The 24,829-nt window shown below is 37.5% G+C and overlaps 2 protein-coding genes across 2 annotated transcripts; one reads left to right on the top strand and one right to left on the bottom strand.

Annotated features, from left to right (window-relative positions):
• Nucleotides 1-2,640: 2,640 nt before the first annotated feature.
• LOC141906785 (cytochrome P450 1A1-like) lies at nt 2,641-13,108 on the top strand. The gene is made up of 10 exons (XM_074796147.1): nt 2,641-2,828; nt 3,883-3,966; nt 4,050-4,154; nt 6,001-6,097; nt 7,579-7,731; nt 9,062-9,279; nt 9,849-9,974; nt 10,854-10,958; nt 11,042-11,170; nt 12,019-13,108. Exons 1-10 carry the CDS (start codon nt 2,702-2,704, stop codon nt 12,375-12,377), a joined length of 1,503 nt encoding a protein of 500 aa, XP_074652248.1. The 5' UTR covers nt 2,641-2,701; the 3' UTR covers nt 12,378-13,108.
• A 2,936-nt stretch (nt 13,109-16,044) lies between these two features.
• LOC141907824 (cytochrome P450 1A4-like) lies at nt 16,045-24,137 on the bottom strand. Its single transcript, XM_074797567.1, has 9 exons — nt 24,011-24,137; nt 22,714-22,818; nt 21,065-21,161; nt 19,538-19,690; nt 18,818-19,035; nt 18,135-18,260; nt 17,443-17,547; nt 17,231-17,359; nt 16,045-16,403 (listed from the first exon to the last, which is right to left on the bottom strand). Exons 1-9 carry the CDS (start codon nt 24,135-24,137, stop codon nt 16,045-16,047), a joined length of 1,419 nt encoding a protein of 472 aa, XP_074653668.1.
• Between the last annotated feature and the right edge of the window lie 692 nt (nt 24,138-24,829).

The raw sequence follows: 24,829 nt of genomic DNA, 5'->3' as shown, positions 1-24,829 counted from the left end.
TTAACATTAATTCAATGATTCTACATACATATATTCCTCAACACCTTTGTGAAAAAAATTATCCACGGGTTTCTAAAATATTGCATGTTTCCACTATTTGACAATCTCTGCAGTATGCAATCCTTACTTCGAATTAAATACTACGATCAGAATTACAATTTCATAACCTTGTTTATCAACTCTAGGTGACAGTGACCAAATGATAATTGAGAATAATAAAGAATATTGTTTCTGAAGTATACTTCAGAAACAATATTGCTTGGGGTATGTTTCCGATTGAATTCGATTAATTCGCCATATAAAACAAAAGCGATCAGACCATTTTAGTACCCCGATAATACGGATTTAGGTGGACCTAATTCAGTGGACCTAATAATAGTAATACATAAGATAGAATAGTTTTTTTTGGAGTTTTTCTTCTGGATTCCGACATTCCATGTCAAAATGAGTTCCCGGAACTCACTGTTGCTGGGTTTTTGGAAACGCTTGCCATCGAGGATGGGAATTTGATTATACTGGTGTGCTTTTTGTGCAAATCAATGACATAATAACCCAACATCGCCAATTCTAAGCGGGCTTGAAAATGAGGTTAAGTGGTTCCCGTGGCTTCAATTCAAAGAAAACAGGTTTTCATCTACTTCAAATTTAAGCCGAAAACAGGGAAATTAACTGTATTTTCCTTATTTGTCGCATACATGCTTTTTTGTGGTATTGATTCAAATATTACTTTTTCATTTCTATTTCGCCAAATTTCTATTGTGAAATCCAATTACGTTTATTTGTCCACTGACAACATTACCGGTACCCTACGTGGTCTCATTAGCTGAAATAAAATAAACTTCAGAAAATCAATTTTTTCGCGTAAGTTGTCATCACTCTTCCAATAGTAGGCTATCATTCTTTACTACACAACGTTTACAACATGTTGAAAGCTATGTAGAATATAACAGTTCTTATTTTACTGTGCACAGAATACTTTTAACTGACATGTCTGCATCTTGTTCACACGTGACCCGTTGATGGTCAAGGACACCAACGGAATTTCGACTTGATGATATTTGTGAATTAAGAGCAATTAAGAAGTGTATGATGACGTCTAAAGCTATTGTTTTTGTGGATTATTCGTCAACATAATTATTTGTACTGACACTTTAGGGGTATTATAGTGCAGATAAATAAATTGTGATAACCAATTCATGTACAAAACAAACCAAGTAATGCTCTAAAAATGCTCTAAAATTCGAAATACTCCAACCCGCGAGACAACCGACTCGTTTTGCTATAACGGGTTATCTATGACAACTATCTATAACAGAATTCATCGATTCGTTTAGAAGCTTTTAGTTGCGGATCCGGAAGAAAATAATTTTTTTTACGAATGAGAGTGGAAAATGTATATTGATAATAATAATGATAACAATCAACAGACCGGGTTTTCTCTGCGAAGTGCAGAAAACCCTCAATAAAGCTGCAAAGCAGCTATAACTGTTTTCTGCAAATGTTTTCTATGCAAATGTTCATGAGTACGTATGATAGCCAATTATGATCTCAACAATAAATAGATGTCAATTGATGATTTCAATGATTTTTAACTACAATGGCAAAAATAAGAATTAATCGAAGCCAGTGAAAAAGAAAAAATCACTTGAGATCATTCATAAGAAACCTCGCGAACACGTTTGTTGGAGGACTGATGTTAGGTCTTCCTGAGCCGCAGTATCTCGCTGACTTGTTTACACACTCTTTGTTGAGATTGTTTTCATGCCGCTTCCAATTTTGTGCGTTTACTTCGAACTTTAAAGTATTCATTTCGTGCTTACTTTATGTAAGGAATTCTGTCATTGATTATACACTGTATATGATATAATTATATTTCAAACGATACAAATTCTATGTAATAAATACCACACGCAGAACAATGTATGCTGATTCCAGACACAGATTATAATCAGCAGATATCAAGCATTGCGTGCATTGATCTAATTTTGCAAATGAATTTCGATGGGCTTTACTTATACATTGCATTTTAAGTGAATGCGTTTTCAATACTGTATGTACGATTTTGAAATACAATCGGACTTCGCTAATACGATGAGCGTTGATAAAGACAATTTCATAATAACCTCCATGATTACCTCATCGGATACCGTATATATTCAATTTTTGAATATTGCGATGATACATAGTAAATTGTTTTCAAAGTTAACCCAATTCTAATTTCCAGTCAAAATGTTTTGTATATAACCTACACCACATAGAAAATCAGTTTTATTCATCAGCTATACTAATTATTCCCTGTTGCAGGTCTGCTTTATTCTTAATTGACAATTGTGTCAACTTTAGGCATTCCATATTGTTGAAGCACCTTAAAGCCTCACCAAGAACCCCACGGTTCTTCGAAGAACCCCCGAAGAACCATGTGATCTAAGAGTGTACTATATCATTAAGACTCCAAATATGTAGATTTTGTTGAAATTGTTAATGTTGTGCTTGAGTACACTACATGTTCATGAGTAACCGCACGTTCGGAAATGTTACGATAATTTTTAGCGGAACAATCAATTCAACCCATTTAATAAAATCATGAACGACGTTGTCTCATTTGGGTTAACCATATGCTGCAAATCTCTCGTCGGGTGGGTTACTTCAGTTTGTCGCATAGAATTGTGTGGACGAAAAAGTAAAGGTACCTTACCTAAAAATGGATCCAATAACTGTTGCATTGGTGGTAGGTTTAATCGCCGTGATTTGTATGTATTCCAAGAATCGTAAACGCTACAATCTGCCGCCTGGACCGAAAGGCTACCCTTTTATCGGTAATACGTTAGGTAAGTCGAAAACATATCTAATGTTCGGAATCAAGCATATTTCGAGTTTATTTGAATCTGTGTATTTGATTTTATTTACTTCGAATATACAATACGTCAAAGTCGATACCACGACGGGCGTAAAAAATCCTGACCCCTGTCCGTACATTCAAGTTTTCATATTATTTCATAAGTTCGGCATTGGACGGTCATTCACAAATGTGTAAGATTTAACGACTAGGAATTCGACCACCATTCGATTGGAAAAAACATTCCATATTTAGGCGTTCTACTTACGACTGGATGTGTAATCATCTATTTATAAGATGATTACTTCCTGTTTTCATTTCTTGACATCTCATCCAATAAAATCATATCGACCTTTACCATTGATATCAGCTAACATTCAATCCATCTACAGTGCAGGTCGCAGGCAGTAACACCCGAGGCGTAGGTGCACTGCACTCGTTCTGTTTTCTTCTTAACTCACCCTTGCAAATTCGTTATTTATTCGTGCCTGATTTTAAAACGGCAGGGAAACCACTTCCTTACGAAAGCTGCGAATAATAACCATGGCTCTAGACAGACATTCGACTCTCAAACGATAGGCCTAGCCTGTTTAAAATGTAAAAAATTCACCCCGCCGCACAGCAACCCCTCGATAAAGTATATACTTTGACTGTCTTGTCGTCTAGCAGGGCCCAAAGCTGCCAGCATGATGTGCATGACAGCGCCATCTACATTATTATTTTTGTGATACTAATTAAGACGTGCGATGAGTAACAACTTATGCAAGCGTCAAAAATCCTGACACCCCTTGTCCACAAAACGTCAGGCATTCGACAGAATATTGCATTAAATGTTGTCAACGCTCCGGAATTGTAAACAAACTACACGTTTGTATACATAGCAAGTCTTTACAATGGTCAAATGCTCTCGAAAGTTTTAGCCGGTGCCAAAGGTATTCTGATGCGAGATTGGTGTGAGCAGAATGGCCAAATATGTTTATGTATCTATATATATTATACTATAGGAATTTCTGGTTTTCTTTTAAGTTTAAATCTTCTATTTTTAGAGTATCATGCAGTGGGCCGTCCTACATGGATGCATTTTACCAATCTAGCTAAACAATACGGAGACGTGTTCCAATTCAAATTAGGTAACAATTAACACGAACATTAGTATTTTTGTCAACTAAATTTTCAGTTTAATTCCAATGCTAATGTGAGTTTACTTTTTTAGGATACGGAAAACTAGAACATATAATTGTTTTGAATAATGCCGACACGATTTGGAAAGCGTTCGTTCACATGGACAAAATCGATAACAAACCGAACCATTGGTCAAGTGAGTATCGAAACAAATATCGAATTCTACGGAAGCGTCCTGGGGACATATCTATTTAAAAAGAAAAAATTTCGAGGTTAATTCCGATTTTGCAACTCGGTAAAACCTCTCAGTTAAATGCGATTTTTGGGGTATCATTCTGAGTTCGTAACTCAAAGTGGAGTGACTTGTAATTCGGACGTTTGAGTGTGCTTATCGTACGCTCATGTTAAATTTGATTCTAATTTATGATTACCCCCGTTTTATCAATAACATTTAGATTCATTATTCGACGAAGAAATGGTTTATAATTTACGATTACAATTTAAATTACGATTAAAATTTACAATTTACGATTATCTTATGTATGGAATACGAAAGCGCGCCGATTAATTTATAGATTGGTACTTCTTTCCGTGCTTGTAACGGGGAAGATAGAACTCCTCGTTAAGTTGTATTTTCTGTTCATTTTTCTCCGGGCTTAGTCCATCGACCATTGATTAAAAACTATTAATATTGCCCTGAAAAAAACCCTTCTCCATTCTATGAGGACTGATAAGAATAATATGACTGCTGACTGCGGAACAACATATCTACTGATCGACTAATCGAAAAACCTGCAATATGTATTTTTAGGTCACATCCTAAAGTGATATATCACACTCCGTGCTGATACCAGGATAAATCCGCGCCAGGAACTTTTAAATCGTTCTAGGTTTAATCTTTGTCTGCTGCTACACTGAAATGAATAATTGAATGATTGTAATTATTATTTTCCTACAGTATAAGTATGCAATAGTAAGGAAAAACTGGTACATAAAATCAACAAGTTAACCTCTGAAGTACTGTCCGTTTTGTTTTTACCGATTCTACTCAAGATTAACACGGCTTCCCTTCGATTATTATTTTATTGGAACAATTGTTTCTACAAACACGCATTGTCAGTATTACAACCTCTTTTCAAGTCGATTCAATATATACAATGAACTTTATTTTCAGAAATATTTCTTTCTGAAATAATCCTGATACATACAAATTATACAGATGACGGAAAACAAAACATTTGATTATGATAAATAATTGATAGGAGGGAGAGTGAAACTATAAATTGAACTATGAACTATACATAATTCAATAATCGTACACTAAATTTACGAAGCTGTTAGAATGGACGGACGATGATGTCGGAGTCCGCTGCTGACCAACAGTTACGACGGTGTTTATTGAAGTGAATTACATATCAATTTCCTCAGAATTACTTACTCGGAGAATGATTTTATGAAAAAAAACTTACTCTGAATAGTAAAAAAAAGATAGAAATTCTGAAGTTTTTTAGTCGGAATAACATTCGAAAAAAAGCGTTATACCAGATATAAGAATAATGAAAATAATAATAATAAAATTAATTTTTTTAAAGCGCTAAATCTCATTATGACTCAGAGCGCTTTACAGAAAAATATTCAACATTACAGATAATTTAAAATAGAGTATTCCCTTGAGCTAAAACATTTTAGTTGTAAGTTTCCTTGAGAATATGTGTTTTTAGCGTCTCTTATTGAAGATTAGAATCGACTCACCCTCCCTGATATGTTTTGGAAGTGAGTTCCATAGCGATAATGCGAAAAGATTGGCTACAACCGATAATTCCATTCGGGATAGGTGTTTTACATCAAATATAATTATGAAGACCAGATTTAAGATGACGACTAGGGGTATACGGTGATAAAAATTCAAACACAGATAAGGTGATGAAGAGTTATTGAAACATTCATATGTCATTAGAAGTACTGAATAACAATAACAATGATCCCATGACAAAATCGTAATTGAATTATAAATGTATGACTGTTTTTTTCATCGTTTATAGTTGATTTTTTCACGGATGGTAGTCGAGATATCGTGAACGGTCAACCTCACGATCTCGTTTGGAAGTTGATGAGGAGTATAACCACAACCGGGCTCAGGTAAATAAATCGACAGAACAGATCGTGTGACTTTGTGCATCATGTATATATGATATTTGATGATAAGACGTTGTTTATTGAATAAGATTTTAACTTGGCTCATGTAAACAGTCTCGGACTATTGAATCCTAGTCGTCATAGTATAGAAAAACTAGTGTTCACTCTTCTTATCTTATTATCATGTTTGTTTGAAGACTGCTATAAATTGTTTCTTTCATCTCCTCATATATATATATATATATATATATATATATATATATATATATATATATATATATATATATATATATATATATATATATATATATATATATATATATATATATATATATATATATATATATATATATATATATACTATACATGTACTCTTCTTTTTGACACTTGATTCTTGTTCTCCTCTTTGATGTGAAAAGCCAATAATGTCATCAATACATAACGGTGCAATAAAGATAAATTAAATTGAATTGTATTGAACTGTTTAAGTTTGAGCCAACGAACACGTACACGCCCGGTAAACATAGAAACATTGAAACATTGAAATGCAGAAACAAACGAGTACGAAACCATGTTTTTAAATTTTTCGAAAATGTCCACGACACAGAGAATCGATCGAAATATCTTTCGGTCACCTGCTCTGCGTTTCTCTTCGTCGTGTTCATCGGGCTTAATGGTGCAAGCGCAGCGAGTGGCACACGTAGAAACGAATGCTCATGGCACACGTATACAGATATACGAAACGGAAACGCCTTTTCTGGCTTCTTTCGTCACTTGCGTTAATCCGAAAAACACGGTTTGCCGACGATCAGGTGGTTTCGAGATTCACTAAAACGTTGTTTCGTGCTCGTCATGTTTAGAATAGAAAACAAGTAAAGACGTGGACACGTGAATGTCACACTCAGATTTGTATATTCATACTTAACTTCTATCTTAAGTGATTGCGCGGAGAACGTATTTGGTAATCGTCAGCTTCCTCAAACCTAGGTTTTAACCCACTAGACACCGCGACTTCATGTTCCTGAACAACAAACGCTTAATTAGCCAATTGAATTTGCATATAAAGATTAGTAGAGATGCGGTGTGAAAACTACTGATGCATTACAACCATTGGTTATTTTGAACTAGATAATTATACAGATTCTCTATCGCTGTATAGATTTGGTCAATCATTGGTGAAAAGTTTGACCTTTGACCCCCTCAAACTATAGGTGGCGCTATAATACAGCGGACGTTCTGCGGAGATACAAGTTGAACGTCGACGGACATTCTGCGGTCTAACGGGTTTTAAATCAAATAGAAATATTATTCACATTAACTAAAACATGCCAATTATGCATTTCTGAACAAAGCCTAATTCTATATATCATTGGAATACATAATGATTTCTATCCATATCTTTTTTTAAATATTAGAGATTGCTTATTATAACACCAGGAAGATATACAACGTGTCTAAAACTTGGCCATATTTCAACACTGCAGGAATTCGTTGGCGCTGTCCGACAGTAAGGTTCATTCAGCCACGGATAAAGGTATTGAGGTCGTTCGTAGAAATCTGGACAAACCCTTTGATTTGAAGTCGACGTTGTACCTGATGGTTTTCAACGTCATCTGCGACATGATGCTAAACAAACAGTAAGCCGCTACTGCTATGCACAAATATATTCACAAAACGTCGCACATAAAGAACGCTTTTTGTATTTGCTTGATTTTTGCCTTAATGTGGCAACGGCACCGCTACTGTGGCAATCGAGGATTCCACGTATGGCAGGCGAGGATCCACCAGTTTCGCTAGTGGTTGCTCGGTCACCGCGCTTCAATTTCTTCTACATGTCACTTGAATTAGAATCCACTTTTTAAATTAGTTAATCAACTGTACCATAATGTTCTTCGGGAAAGGTAAACTTGTACCTAATATGATATCTTGATGACTTGTTTGAAAACATTGCCATATGAGCCTTAACGTCCTGTTCAAAAATAATTGAAAATGAACTTATTTTGCCTAATCATTTACTCCATTCAATGACCAAATTTCAAGTGAAGTAGGTTTCTACTCACCAAGTCAAATGTGATGTGATCTTAATCTCGTAGTTCAAAAACAGGAGAGTCTACATGTAGTATCGATTTACTAAAATAATCAGATTATCAAGGTAGATTATACAAAATTGAATTTGATATATACAGAGCTTATTACATAACGACAAAAATGATGCCCAGATATTCAATTAAAAAGGAGAAAACTTTAGAAAACTTTTGAAGAAAAATTTAGTGCTGTTACATTCACATAAATAAGTAATCAACAACTTAAATGCGTCGAAGATTTTGAGTAATAATATTCATGATTGTATAGATATATTTTCACAATAAATATGCAAAATTCATATCGAGCATAATTTAACTGCTGAATATGATTGCTGGAACACCACGACCTAAGAGACTTGACCCTCGAAATGATTATTATGTAGCCTCAATTAAGAACAGTTAAGTCAGGGACAGCATTGAACATGAACTCATATTCAGATCAGTTTACGTCACGACCGGTAGTACTTAGAGGTTGATAAGATTCTATTGAGAAGAATACAAGCTATCGCTACAAAATATATAGTAGCTTGAATAGATAATTCAGCCTTTTCTGCGAAGCTATCCTACTATTCGCTTATCGCATATTACGCCTAGGAGAAGTTTATTTTATTTTGGCTCAGCAAAAAGACATTTGCGTAGAGCACAGAAAGATTACAAAATTACCATATATGGACAAATACATACAGATACATATATAGAGACATGGCTGTAGAAATTACACTAATACTTATTATGGTAACTAGAACGACAACGGCATTTGTCAGCTGATTATAGGTATGAATTTCTAATGATATCCTGAATAAATGTGGTTTTTGTTCCTGTTCGTTATCGATTCACACCACGCATCGAACGTAACCGGTTCACAAATTTGTTTTTCTCTAAGGTTTGAAGCGGATGATAAAGAATTTCAAGATTTATACCGATCTTTGGAGGCGTTGAGCGAACTATTCGGAAATTCGGGCGTACTAGAAGACGTCATACCTCTGATGAGGTATATACCGTACAAGATACCGTCGACTAGGAAGGTCATCGAACATTTTCACCACATTCTCGACTTTTTGAGAAAGAACTTTTGCGAACATGTTGCGAATTTCAACCGCGGTAAGACAGATGTTCAATTATCTGGGGCCAATTGGTCAAAACGTTCGGTAGAGTTAACCAGTGAATAGTTGACGTAGTGATAACTTACAGTCCGTTGTTGCTATGGTATTTATCCGCCGGTTATCTTCGACCAGCTTTGGGGAAAATGACCCCTGCATCCAGTTCAACAGTTCTGAGTTAAAATCAACTTAAGTTTAAATCAGCGCATTTTCAATGATTTAACTCTGGGTCAAATGTTAACTAACAACTGCGGAACTGTGGATCCTGGAGTACAGATCGTGCTCCCAAATTCCACCGTAAATGGCTTTTGAAAAAAGTGTTATTTTTTCGCCCTCCGGCTTCGCCATAACTTTTCCAAAAAAAAAAACTTTACAATATTTTCCATATTATTTCAGTCTGAATTTTCCATTGTATATAATCTGAAAGAACAGTTTTATACGCATTTCCCTTATTATTTGTGTTCAATTGAATGTTATTTTTTTATCTCTCTAAGTGAAAGAAATTAATGTGTATGGAATTTAAGTTCGAATTCCGAAATTGTGTTCGAGCGTTTTCTTATTTCTTTGCAGAAAATCTAACGGATATCACGGATTATTTGATAGAAGCGAGAGAAAGAACTCGTGATCGTGATCCAAAATTAGCAGATGATTTCAGCGATAGACATCTGGTTCAAATTCTCAACGATATTTTCGCAGGTAGATTCCGTCATTAACGATTTATCTATCGACATTCAATTCAATTAACATGTCAATTTTCCATCGGTCACCTTAGCCGCGGCCACTCGGAGAGGATTTGGCCCGGGCCCATTTGGCACGGATCAGGCTCGAGCCAACTTTTGCCTAGTGCGCCTAATAACTGAGCGCGCTCAAACACAAACCGCTCACTCGATGCTGAACAATGCTCAAACAAAGTGTGTCACTTCCAGAAATAATTGCAATTCAAACGCAATCACTTTGTCCCGTGCTTAAACTTTGGTTCGGGTCTGCTTCGACGTTTCCTGGGAACTGTCAACGACTTTTTGGATTAGTAAGTTCACCGGGTGATTCGCACCCGCCATTTCTCGGTTGTGAGTGAAACGGGTTGTTCATTAAGTCCCCAAATACGGAAGCGATAAAGGGCCTCGAGTTGTCACGTTCAAACTCGACAAGTCGCCATATTTATGTCGATATATCGCGATATATACATAAATATGTCGACATATCGTGACGTTTTCACGACATATCTCGCTTTTTTGCCCATTTTCCACGGGACAAGCCGTCATCTGAAGACATGTCTGAATGTAAGATGAGGACACCAGTAATATGACGACTGAGTTACAAGTCGTCATGAATATGTCGACTTGTCGCGAGGAAAATGGTCGTGAAAACGAAATACGTCGTCAAAACGTCACGATATGTCGACATATTCATATCGACTTGACGCGATATATCGCGGTATGTCGACATAAATATAGCGACTTGTCGTCGAGTTGGAACGCGAAATCTCGAGGCCCTTTATCGCTTCCGTACAGCGCTTGATGTGTATTATCTCTGAATGGAGCCCACATGTTCACAGTTTCGTGTTTTTTTTTTAAGCTGGGATTGACAGTCCTAGCCAATCGTTAAACTGGATCATGTATTTTCTGGCAAAATATCCCGAGGTACAGAAGAAGATTCACGCCGAACTTGATGAACATATCGGTATGAAATTTCGCTAATAATATACGTACTTTAGTTTAGTTAAGCTAGTATTCTACATCTGGTTTCCTATATCTTGTCAACAGGAGCACGACGCTTGAAAATGGCCGATAAACAGCAATTAGTCTATTGCGAAGCAGTGATGTATGAAGCGATGAGGTTGAGTCCTGCTGCACCTTTTAGCGTACATTCAGCCGCGTGCGACGTACAACTAGGTAAGATGAAACGCAAGCAATGTCCGTCTAGTTTCCGTCTAGTTTCTTCGTACATCGGATCTAGCGACACATTGTTCCCTCACATATGTAAAACTAGGTCACGTGGACTACATCCTCGCTTGCCAGGGGTCCGGTATCGCTCCCCGAGAACTCGCTTCCGCCACAGCCCCTGGCCCCACGAAGCGTGATTTCATTACTAGTGCTGTTGCACATGACGTCATATATCGATTTGCGAAATATTTATTTGTTCGGTGAAACGTTCGCTGATTGGTCCATTTAACGGAAATTCCAACAGTAGCCTAACGCCGTTTGTTACAATCGCTGTGATTGGTACGACCGGATTCTGGTCGGCTAGTAACGACTCCAACGACTCGTGAGGTCAATGGGTTCGGAGAACAGATTTAGCTTAGCGGGTTCGAATCCAAGGACGGGTGAGGATTCGTGGACTAGGTGATGAGTCAAATTAAACCTTTCATAACCGTGGAACTGGATATGTAGACGTCAAATTAAACTAATTGTGAATCTGAGGCCCAAATCGACAGTTGAACACGGCATAAGTCAGTGTAGACTTGGATCCGGAGTCAAATTAAACTGGAACTGGGTCCAAAGACTATTTAAACCTACATAACTGTGAACAACGTAACACGTTTCAAAAAAAATCCATTTCATATAACTGTCTAATTGGAAGTAAACACACATTACTGTGGAACTTGTCAAATTAAACCCGATTGAAGCTACACAAACGTTGGACCAGCTAAGTCTTGATTAGATTAATGTGATATTATTCAACATCATAATATATAAGTATTATGTGATGCTGATTCGGGATCATTTCTGTCTATTTGCAGACGGTTTTGACATTCCTAAAGATAGTCAAGTTTGGGCGAACCTCTACGCTTGCCACCAAGACAGCCGGGTCTGGGACGACCCGGAATCGTTCAAACCCGAACGGTTCATTCACGCTGATGGGAAGTTGGTAGCTCGCCCTAAATCGTGGTTACCGTTTGGCGCCGGCCGTAGATCGTGCATCGGTGAAAACGCCGCCAGACAACACGTGTTTCTCTTTTATACGAGCCTGATGCAGAAGTTCAGTATTCGATTTCCGGACGCCAGTCCCATGAAAACGTCACCGCTAACTTCTGATTTCGAAGACAACCCGTTTTTCTGCAGGTCGAAACCATTCGATCTAATTATCAGTGAACGATGAAGGACAAAAACGCGAAATTCAATTTTGATTCACTTAATTAATAACAATTTCACTAATTTACTGTGGTTGCTGTTTTCATTCAAAAATGCTTGGTGTGCGGACCTTTTTCTCATCTCACAAACGTTTTTAATGGACGCGAATTTAATGATTACGACACACAATGTTTAGTGGTTACAGGGTTTAATCTTAGTTAACTTTTACGTCGTTAGGTAGAATGTGTTCGTCTTGTCTCGTTTTTATTCCAAGAATCGTTCGCTATGACCCTAAGCATACAGAATATACATGAAAAAAAACTGACACGATGGACAAACCATACAAATAACAGACTCACAAATTAAAACTTATCTGGAATTTATTGTTATCATTTGAAAATATGATTTCCTTTTAAAAAATTTACATAAAATTCTACTAGGATTACATGAAAATGCTGGATTTATTTTATCGCTTGGAATGTTAAAAATTCCAAAATATGAAAAGTTCACCACAATAAAAGCATTATGATATAAGTTACCTCCACTTGATTCCAGTGATATGGCAAAATTCCAATAGCAACCTTAAAAATCGAACACGGCATTTAATTCCCTCGTACAGTCATTTAAAAATGAACTCTTGAAATACTGAATTTTTCAGACATGTTTACTATACTATATCTCGTGTGTGGATTGGGGAAGTTTGCGCGAAGAATGGGTGTGTGTATTGTGGGTGCTTCACTTAATTTCCTTCATTTGATATCGGCACATTTTATACTCGTATTTATATTCATGTATGAATATTATGTTATAAACTGTTTCGATTTCTTTGAAAAATAAAGATTATTATTATTGATCTTATCATTATTATTATTATTCACTGGTTTCGCGGGTATTATTATTCGCGGGTCGACTGAAGTATGATTCACCATACAATCCAACATCTTCCTCAGCGCCTAGGATTACGCGTGGAGCAGATTGGATGAGTGCCGCCCCCTATAGGTGCTAGGTTGCAGCCTGCCGGGGTCTGGTCGCGACATATTGTCGATTCGTGCGTAGATTGCCCCATCTTCACCGATATCCTGAAATAGAATAATGCTTATTATATCCTTTCTAAATGTATGCGGATATCTAGAACCAGTCTGGACCCTGCACCCACTCAGCCGGGATGCCCGCTGATTGACGTGGTCGTTCCAGGCTTGTTATAGATTGTTGTTTACGGGGGAATGAGTAGTTCTAGCCTGGTTTGACACAAACCTCAACATAAACGCGATCAGTCGTGGCGCCATGTTCTCTGTTCTCATCTACAAAAGAATTTTAAAAAAAAGATTGCGATTATTAATTTAGAGAATTCTCTAAGTGGATTGCGGTATCTCTGGACGTGAGATACAGTGCACGCACCTCCTTCAATGAAACCGACATCAGAAACCTCAGACATGAGTGGAAGAGGTGGAACGGGTTGAATAGGTGGAACTGGTGGAAGAACCTATGTATCCTAAATGTCTGGTAACGTGTGCACATGAGGGTTTATACGGTATGAGGCAGCGAATGGACGAGGGATTTGGACTAGTTTAAGCCAACTTGGCCTAATTCCTCGCATAATCTATTGCTACAATGATTGATATGATATGTTCATACTGTTTCGTATCATATTGAAGTATAATTACATAGGCTTATCTGTGTATCAATCTATTCGGCGAAATATACTATACTATACTATGCTATACACTCATGCAGATCGAGACGGGTTTTATCAATCATGAAAAATAATTGTAAATTATCATTGTACAATTTCTAAAAACGTCTGTATACGGTCGAAAAAAACTATCGCTCGAAATGGAAGCCAAACTGAAGCTATATGAAGATCGCAAAGCGGGTTTAACAAAACGACAGCTGGCTATCGCGGAGTCGGGGGGGGGGACAAGTCGAGTTTACGCTTTGCGACCACAAATTCGTGAATTTCAAAGGCGTCTTCTACATGGACGGAATCGAGGGATTTGTCGAAAATTGACCAGAAGCAACTCAAACCGGTGCTAGATTCTTGGAAATAGCGGAAATGCGGAACCGGTTGTATCAGCGTTGTATCTACGCAATAAAACAAATTTGAGCTATGTTTTGGCTACCGATATAAATCGTCGAGCTCTGGACAACACCCGTTACAACTTCAATCGTTACAACGTCCCTGGAGAGGTAAGATATTCCGATGTATTCAACTGTGTTGCCGAAGACGAGAAACTCGATTTGATTTTCTGGGATTATCCGTTATTCTATCTACCGACTGATGCTGAAGATGTCAGTAAGTTAACGGTGCTAGATTTGAGCAGGGAAGTGTGATGAGTGTGAAGTGTGTCTCATCACACTTCCCTGATTTGAGTATGGTCGACGCTGGGTACGAAGCAGTAGGGCGGTTTATAGCAGGCGCTCACAGACATCTTCGACCCGGAGGTAAAGCTCTCATTGGCGTTAGTCGTACAGTAGGATGTTCCCCGTAAACAACAATCTATAACAAGCCTGGAACGACCACGTCAATCTGCGGGCATCCCGGCTGAGTGGGTGCAGGGTCCAGACTGGTTCTAGATATCCGCATACATTTAGAAAGGATATCATAAGCATTATTCTATTTCAGGATATCGGTGAAGATGAGACAATCTACGCACGAATCGACAACATGTTGCGACCAGACCCCGGCAGGCAGCAACCTAACACCTCTAGGGGGCAGCACTCATCCAATACTGCTCCACGCGTAATCCTAGGCGCTGAGGAAGATGTTGGATTGTATGGTGAATCATACTTCAGTCGACCCGCGAATAATAATACCCGCGAAACCAGTGAATAATAATAATAATGATAATATCAATAATAATAATCTTTATTTTTCAAAGTAATCGAAACATTTTATAACATAATATTTATACATGAATATAAATACGAGTATAAAATGTGCCGATATCAAATGAAGGAAATTAAGTGAAGCACCCACAATACACACACCCATTCTTCGCACAAACTTCCCCGATCCACACACGAGGTATAGTATAATAAACATGTCTGAAAAATTCAGTATTTCAAAGGGTTCATTGCTTTTAAATGACTGTTTGAGGAAATTTAATGCATTCATTTTATTTTTAAGATTGTTATTGGAATTTTGCCTTATCATTGGAATCAAGTGGAGGTAACTTATATTATAAATGCTCTTATTATGGTGAGCTTTTCATATGGTGGAATTTTTAACATTCCAAGCGACAAATTAAATCAAGCTTTTTCATGTAATCCTAGTAGAATTTTATGTAAATCTTTTAAAAGGAAATCATATTTTCAAATGATAATAATAAATTCTAAATATGTTTTAATTTGTGAGTCTGTTATTTGTATGGTTTGTGTATCGTGTCAGTTTTTTCATACATGTATATTCTGTATGTATGGAGGCGCATAAGGGTCATAGCGAACAATTCCTGGAATAAAAACGAGACAAGACGAACACATTCTACCTAACCACCTAAAAGTTAACTAAGATTAAACCCTCTAACCACTAAACATTGTGTGTCGTAATCATTAAATTCGCGTCCATTAAAAACGTATGTGAAATGAGAAAAAAGTTTGCACACCAAGCATTTTTGAATGAAAACAGCAACCACAGTAAATTAGTGAAATTGATATTAATTAAGTGAATCAAAATTGAATTTCGCGTTTTTTGTCCTTCATCGTTCACTGATAATCAGATCGAATGGCTTCGACCTGCAGAAAAACGGGTTGTCTACGAAATCAGAAGTTAGCGGTGACGTTTTCATGGGACTGGCGTCCGGAAATCGAATACTGAACTTCTGCATCAGGCTCGTATAAAAGAGAAACACGTGTTGTCTGGCGGCGTTTTCACCGATGCACGATCTACGGCCGGCGCCAAACGGTAACCACGATTTAGGGCGAGCTACCAACTTCCCATCAGCGTGAATGAACCGTTCGGGTTTGAACGATTCCGGGTCGTCCCAGACCCGGCTGTCGTGGTGGCAAGCGTAGAGGTTCGCCCAAACTTGACTATCTTTAGGAATGTCAAAACCGTCTGCAAATAGACAGAAATGATCCCGAATCAGCATCACATAATACTTATATGTTATAATGGTGACAGATAATATCACATTAATCCAATCAAGACTTAGCTGTGTAGCTTCAATCGGGTTTAATTTGACAAGTTCCATTGACAATAATGTGTGTTTACTTCCAATTAGACGTTAAAATAAAATGGATTTTATTCTGAAACGTGTTACGTTGTTCACAGTTATGTAGGTTTAAATAGACTTTTGACCCAGTTCCAGTTTAATTTGACTCTGGATTCAAGTCTACACTGACTTATGCCGTGTTCAACTGTCGATTTAGGCCTCAGATTCACAATTAGTTTAATTTGACGTCTACATATCCAGTTCCACGGTTGTGGAAGGTTTAATTTGACTCATGACCTAGTCCACGCATCCTCACCCGTCCTGGGATTCGAACCCACTTAGCTAAATCTGTTCCCCGAACCCATTGATCTCACGAGTCGTTGGAGTCGTTATTAGCCGACCAGAATCCGGTCGTACCAATCACAGTGCTTGTAACAAACGACATTAAGGCTGCTGTTGGAATTCCCGTTAAATGGACCAATCAGCAAACGTTTTACCGAACAAGGAAGTATTTCGCAAATCGATATATGACGTCATGCACCAGTAATGAAATCACGCTTCGTGAGGCCAGGGGAATGTGGCGGAAGCGAGTTATCGGGGAGCGATAACGGACCCCTGGCAAGCGAGGATGTAGTCCACGTGACCTACATTTACAGATGTGAGGTAACACTGTGTCGCTAGATCCGATGTCCGAAGAAACTAGACGGACATTGCTTGCGTTTCATCTTACCTAGTTGTACGTCGCACGCGGCTGAATGTACGCTTAAAGGTGCAGCAGGACACAACCTCATCGCTTCATACATCACTGCTTCGCAATAGACTAATTGCTGTTTATCGGCCATTTTCAAGCGTCGTGCTCCTGTCGACAAGATATAGGAAACCAGATGTAGAATACTAGCTTAATTAAACTAAAGTACGTATATTATTAGCGAAATTTCATACCGATATGTTCATCAAGTTCGGCGTGAATTTTCTTCTGTACCTCGGGATATTTTGCCAGAAAATACATGATCCAGTTCAACGATTGGCTAGGACTGTCAATCCCAGCTTTAAAAAAAACACGAAACTGTGAACATGTGAGCTCCATTCAGAGATAAAACACATCAAGCGCCGTTAGTGCGTACTTATTTTTAGGGGCTTCCAGTCGTCGCGTTCCAACTCAACAAGTCGCCTTGTTGATGTCGACATATCGCGATATATCGCGTCAAGTAGACATGAACCTGTCGACATATCGTGAGTACATGACGCGATATTTCGCGACATGTCGACGTAAATTATCTGATGACGTATGTTTGGGGACTTAGTGAAAAACCCGTTTCACTCAAAACTGAGAAATGGCGGGTCCGAATCACCCGGTGAAGTTACTTAAAACGACGTTGACAGTTCCCAGAACCTTCACCAAGAGCCGCGATCACACGAGCGGCTGAGCATTGTTTAGCATCGAGTGAGTGGTTTGTGTTTGAGTGCGCTCAGTTATTAGGCACAGGCCAAAATTGGCTCGAGCCTGATCCGTGCCTATTTGGCCCGGGCCAAATCCTTTCCGAGTGGCCACGGCTAAGGTGACCGATGGGAAATTGACATGTAGGCCAAAATTAAAATATGTCGATAAATAAATCGGTTATGACGCAATCTACCTGCAAAAATATCGTTGAGGATTTGAACCAGATGTCTATCGCTGAAATCATCTGCTAATTTTGGATCACGATCACGAGTTCTTTCTCTCGCTTCTATCAGATAATCCGTGATATCCGTTAGATTTTCTGCAAAGAAATAAGAAAACGCTCGAACACAATTTCGGAATTCGATCTTAAATTCCATACACATTAATCTCTTTCACTTACGGCAATAAAAAATGAAAAAAACCAATATTTGATTGAACTCAAATGATAAGGGAAATGCGTATAAAACTGTTCTTTCAGATTATATGCAACGGAACATTAAGACTGAAATAATATGGAAAATATTGTAAGGTTTTTTTTGGAAAAGTTATGGCGAATCCGGAGGGCGAAAAAATAGCACTTTTTCAAACGCCATTTACGGTGGAATTTGGTACTCCAGAATCCACAGTTCCACTGTTATGAGTTAACATTTGTCTCAGTTAACTCATTGAAAATGAGTTTATTTTAACTCGGAGTAAATTTAAGAACTGTGGAGCTGGATGCAGGGTCATTTGCCCTAAAGCTGGTCGAAGATAACCGGCGGATAAAAATACCATAGCAACAACGGACTGTAAGTTATCACTACGTCAACTATTCACTGGTTGACTCTACCGAACGTTTTGACAAATTGGCCCCAGATAATTGAACATCTGTCTTACCGCGGTTGAAATTATCAACATGTTCGCAAAAGTTCTTTCTCAAAAACTCGAGAACGTGGTGATAATGTTCGATGAATTTCCTAGTCGATGGTATCTTGTACGGTATATACCTCATCAGAGGTATGACGTCTTCTAGTACGCCGACATTTCCGAATATTTCGCTCAACGCCTCCATGGATCGGTATAAATCTTCAAACTCTTGATCATCCGCTTCAAACCTTAGAGAAAAACCAATTGGTGAACTGGTCACGTTCGATGCGTGGTCTGAATCGATAATGAACAGAAACATAAAGTTTATGTTCCTGTTGATTATCGATTCACACCTTGATGATAGGTATGAATTTCTGATGATATCCTGTATAAATAAGGTTTAACCAAATTTATTTAGGATACCATTAGATATTCTTACCTATCATCAAGATACCACATATATACAAGATTAACGTTACCGAAGAGTATTATGGTACAGTTCTACTGGAATTTGATTTACTAATTAAATGAATGGATTCTAATATAAACTGACATGTAGAAGAAATTGAAGCGCAGTGACCGAGTAACCACTAGCGAACCTGGCGGATCCTCACCTGCCATACGTGGAATCCTCGATTGCCACAGTAGCGGTGCCGTTACCCCATTAAAAAACAAGCAAACACAATAAGCGTTAATATTTCTAAGTGCGACGTTTTGTGAATATATTAGTGCATAGCAGTAGCGGCTTACTGTTTGTTTAGCATCATGTCGCAGATGACGTTGAAAACCATCAGGTACAATGTCGACTTCAAATCAAAGGGTTTGTCCAGATTTCTACTAACGACCTCAATACCTCTATCTGTGGCTGAATGAACCTTACTGTCAGACAGCGCCAACGAATTCCTACAATGTTGAAATATGGTCAAGTATTGGACACGTTGTATATCTTCCTGGTGTTATAATAAGCAATCTCTAATATCTAAATAAAACATATAGATAGAAATCATTATGTATTCCAATGATTTAAAGAATTAGGCTTTGTTCAGAAATGCATAATTGGCATGTTTTAGTTAATGTGAATTATATTTCTATTTGCTTTAAAACCCATTAGACCGCAGAATGTCCGTCGACGTTCAACTTGTATCTCCGCAAAACGTCCGCTGTATTATAGCGCCACCTATAGTTTGAGGGGGTCAAAGGTCAAACTTTTAACCAATGATTGACCAAATCTATACAGCGATAGAGATTCAACCAATGGTTGTAATGCATCAGTAGTTTTCACACCGCATCTCTACTGATCTTTATCTTTATATGCAAATTAAATTGGCTAATTGAGCGTTTGTTGTTCAGGAACATGAAGTCGCGGTGTCTAGTGGGTTAATACCTAGGTTTGAGGAGCTGACGATTACCAAATACGTTCTCCGCGCATTCACTTTATGATAGAAGTTACGTATAAATATACAAATCTGAGTGCGACATTCACGTGTCCGCGTCTTTTCTTGTTTTTCTATTCTAAACATTACGAACGCGAAACAACGTTTTAGTGAATCTCGAAACCACCTGATCGTCGGCAAACCGTGTTTCGGATTAACGCAAGTGACGAAAGACTCCAGAAAAGGCTTTCCCTTTCGTGTATCGGTATACGTGTGCCATGAGCATTCGTTTCTACGTGTGCCACTCGCTGCGCTTGCACCATTAAGCCCAATGAACACGATGCAGGGAAACGCAGAGCAGGTGACCGAAAAATATTTCGATCGATTCTCTGTGTCGTGGACGTTTTCGAAAAATTGAAAAACATGGTTTCGTACACGTTTGTTTCTGCGTTTCAATGTTTCTATGTTTATCGGGTCCTGTACGTGTGCGTTGGGCTCAAACCTGAACAGTTCAAGTCAATTCAATTTTAATCTTTATATATTGATGACATTACTGGCTTTTCACAATAAAAAGGAGAACAAGAATCAAGTGTCAAAAAGAAGAGTTCATGTATAGTATATATATATATATATATATATATATATATATATATATATATATATATATATATATATATATATAAATATCAGGAGATGAAAGAAACAGATACAATTTATAGCAGTCTTCAAACAAACATGAGCAGAAATAACACTAGTTTTTCTATACTATGACGACTAGGATTTAATAGTCCGAGACTGTTAACATGAGCCAAGTTAAAATCTGATTCAATAAACAACGTCTTATCATCAGATATCTTATATACATGATGCACAAAGTCACGATCTGTTCTGTCGATTTATTTACCTGAGCCCGGTTGTGGTAATACTCCTCATCAACTTCCAAACGAGATCGTGAGGTTGACCGTTCACGATATCTCGACTACCATCCGTGAAGAAATCAACTATAAACGATAAAAAAATAGTGATACATTTATAATTCAATTACGATTTTGTCATGGGATCATTGTTATTGTTCACGCACAAGTACTTTCTCATGACATATAAATGTTTCAATAACTCTGCATCATCTTATCTGTGTCTGAACTTTTATCACTATACTCCTAGTCGTCATCTTAATCAATCTGGTCTTCATAATTATATTTTATGTAAACCACCCATCCCGTAGTGATAGCCAATCTTTTCGTAGTTTCCCACCAAAACGCTATGGAACTCACTTCCAAAACATATTAGGGAGGGTGAGTCGATTCTAATCTTCAAGAAGAGACGCTAAAACACATATTCTTAATGAAACTTACAACTGGAATGTTTTAGCTCAACGGAATACTCTTTTTCAAATTATCTATGTTGTCTTTAAAGCGCTTTGAGTCATAAAGAGATTTAGCGCTTTAAAAAGTAAAAATTTTATTAGTATTATTATTATATGTTATTATTATTATTATTATTATTATCATAAGTCTTATATTTTGTATTACACTTTTTTCGAATGCTATTCCAACTAAGAAACTACAGAAGAAAATACTTTTTTTCTTATTCAGAGTAAGTTTTTTTTCATTTTTTTAGTAAGTTTTTTTTCATCATTCTCCGAGTAAGTAATTCTGAGGAAATTGATATGTAATTCACCTTAATAAACACCGTCGTAACTGTTGGTCAGCAGCGGACTCCGACATCATCGTCCGTCCATTCTAACAGCTTCGTAAAATTAGTGTACGATTATTGATTACTAAGTCGAAAAGTCGACTTATTAAGTCGAAAAGTCGCCAGATAAACTCGAAAAGTCCACTTTTTAAACGGAAAATAAAATGTTGTTGGCCGCATTGCTCTTCCGTACGATTCCCTTCTGTCTAAGTATATTACTTCATGCCTTGCCAAACACTAATTATTTACTCACTCACCAATTTACTCAATTAACCTGTCCTCCTCTGTATATATACCCCTGTTTTTAGTCTATTTCTCACACCCGGCGATGATCTCTAGGGTGAGATCGAAACGTCGTGTATTAGATTTTTGAATGAATAAATTCTCGATTTTGAAATTCTTTTAATTCGTAAATAGTGGACTTTAATCTTATTTCTACCATGAGCAGTATTTCGCATATTCTCAAATCGAAGACACTGTTCCAAAGTTCTGCAGTATCGATCAAAGTATAGGGTCAGGACCTATCAAAATATCCTCAAGTTATCAATCCTTAAAATGATTCGTGTGCTTCGCTAGCATTCTCAGTACACTCTGAAGAGATTACTGTCGATCATCTAGTGTTCAGTAGAAATAGTCAAATCATTATATGTTTTTCTTAATCAAGATGTGAATCATCGATCATCGTGTTATGAAATTCAATTTGGAAGGGCGAGATTTTCATGTGGCGGAAAATCTTAAAACCGTTACCCGGATAGACTCACGCTTATCAATCAACAACCGTATGCTCATATATTTAGGCCCGAATATTTCTAGTTTTACAAACTATTGATTGAATTCGATATTCATTTCGATACTCACGTGACCAGATGTTCGGTTTGTTATCGATTTTATCCGTGTGAACGAACGCTTTCCAAATCGTGTCGGCATTATTCAAAACAATTATATGTTCTAGTTTTCCGTATCCTAAAAAAGTAAACACACATATTCGCATTGGAATTAAACTGAAAATTTAGTTCACAAAAATACTAATTTTCGTGTTTATTGTCACCTAATTTGAAATGGAACACGTCTCCGTATTGTTTAGCTAGATTGGTAAAATGCATCCATGTAGGACGGCCCACTGCATGATACTCTAAAAATAGAAGATTTAAACTTTAAAAAAAAAACCAGAAATTCCTATTAAGTATAATATATATAGATACATAAACATATTTGGCCATCTGCTCACACCAATCTTGCATCAGAATACCTTTGACACCGGCTAAAACTTTCGAGAGCATTTGACCGTTGTAAAGACTTGCTCTTTATACAAACGTGCAGTTTGTTTACAATTCCGGGGCGTTGACAACATTTAATGCAATATTCGATCGAATACCTGACGTTTTGTGGACAAGGGGTATCAGGATTTTTGACGCTTGCATAAGATGTTACTCATCGCACAATTGATTAGTATCACAAAAATAATAATGTAGATGGCGCTGTCATGCGCTTCATGCTGGCAGCTTTGGGCCCTGCTAGACGACAAGACAGTCAAAGTGTATACTTTATTGAGGGGTTGCTGTGCGGCGGGGAGAATTTTTTACATTTTGAATATCGTTTGAGAGTGGAATGTCTGTCTAGAGCCACGAATAACATTCGCAGCTTTCGTAAGGAAGTGGTTTCCCTGCCGTTTTAAAATCAGGCACGAATAAATAACGAATTTGCAAGGGTGAGTTAAGAAAAAAAGACCAGAATGAGTGCAGTGCACCTACGCCTCGGGTGTTAGAGCCTGCGACCTGCACTGTAGATGGATTGAATGTTAGCTGATATCAATGGTACAGGTCGATATGATTTTTTTAGATGAGATTACTAGAAATGAAAACAGGAAGTAACCATCTTATAAATAGATGATTACACATCCAGTCGTAAGTAGAATGCCTAAATATGGAATGTTTTTTCCAATCGAATGGTGGTCGAATTCCTAGCCGTTAAATCTTACACATTTGTGAATGACCGTCGAATGCCGAACTTATGAAATAATATGAAAACTTGAATGTCCGGACAGGGGTCAGGATTTTTTTACGCCCGTGGTATCGACTTTGACATATTATATATTCGTAGTAAATGAAATCAAAAACACAGATTCAAATAAACTCGAAATATGCTATCGACTTACCTAGAGTATTACCGATAAAAGGGTAGCCTTTCGGTCCAAGCGGCAGATTGTAGCGTTTACGATTCTTGGAATACATACAAATCACGGCGATTAAACCTACCACCAATGCAACAATTATTGGATCCATTTCTAGCTAAAGGTACCTTTACAATTCTATGCGACAATCTGAACTAACCCAACCGACGAGAGATTACCGCCACGTTACGGATTTGCGGCATATGGTTAACCCAAATGAGACAACGTCGACCATGATTTTATTAAATGGGTTGAATTGATTGTTGCGCTAAAAATTATCGTAACATTTTGTGAACGCGCGGTTACTTAGACCATGTAGTGTACTCAAGCCCGGAAGCACAACATTAACAATTAACAATTTCAATAAAATCTACATATTTGGAGTCTTAATGATAAAGTAATGTAAACACCTGGGACCGGTTGCTCAAAAGTTGGTTAGTGTAAATATGTTGATGCAAAAGGGCCTAAGTGCAACAAATGGAATCACAATCGACGTAGTCGACGCACGCAGAACACACAGTATAGTTCTAGAATGATATCTTCATAAACTTGTTTATACGGTATCCGATGAGGTAATCATGGAGGTTATTATGAAATTGTCTTAGAAATTATCAAGAGGTTAGTACGATGATTTTGTTCATTTTCCACGATCATCGTTTTAGTGAGGTCCGACTGTATTTCAAAATCGTGCATACAGTATTAAAAACGCATTCACTTCAAAAGTATAATTACGCCCATTGAAATTCATTTGCAAAATTAGATTAATGCGCGCAATGCTTAATATCAGCTGATCTCTGCCTGGGA

This window comes from Tubulanus polymorphus, chromosome 6 (genome assembly GCF_964204645.1).
Source record: "Tubulanus polymorphus chromosome 6, tnTubPoly1.2, whole genome shotgun sequence".
Lineage (NCBI taxonomy): Eukaryota > Metazoa > Nemertea > Palaeonemertea > Tubulaniformes > Tubulanidae > Tubulanus > Tubulanus polymorphus.
Note: the sequence above shows the minus strand (reverse complement) of the source record. Positions and strands in the feature narration are given on the sequence as shown.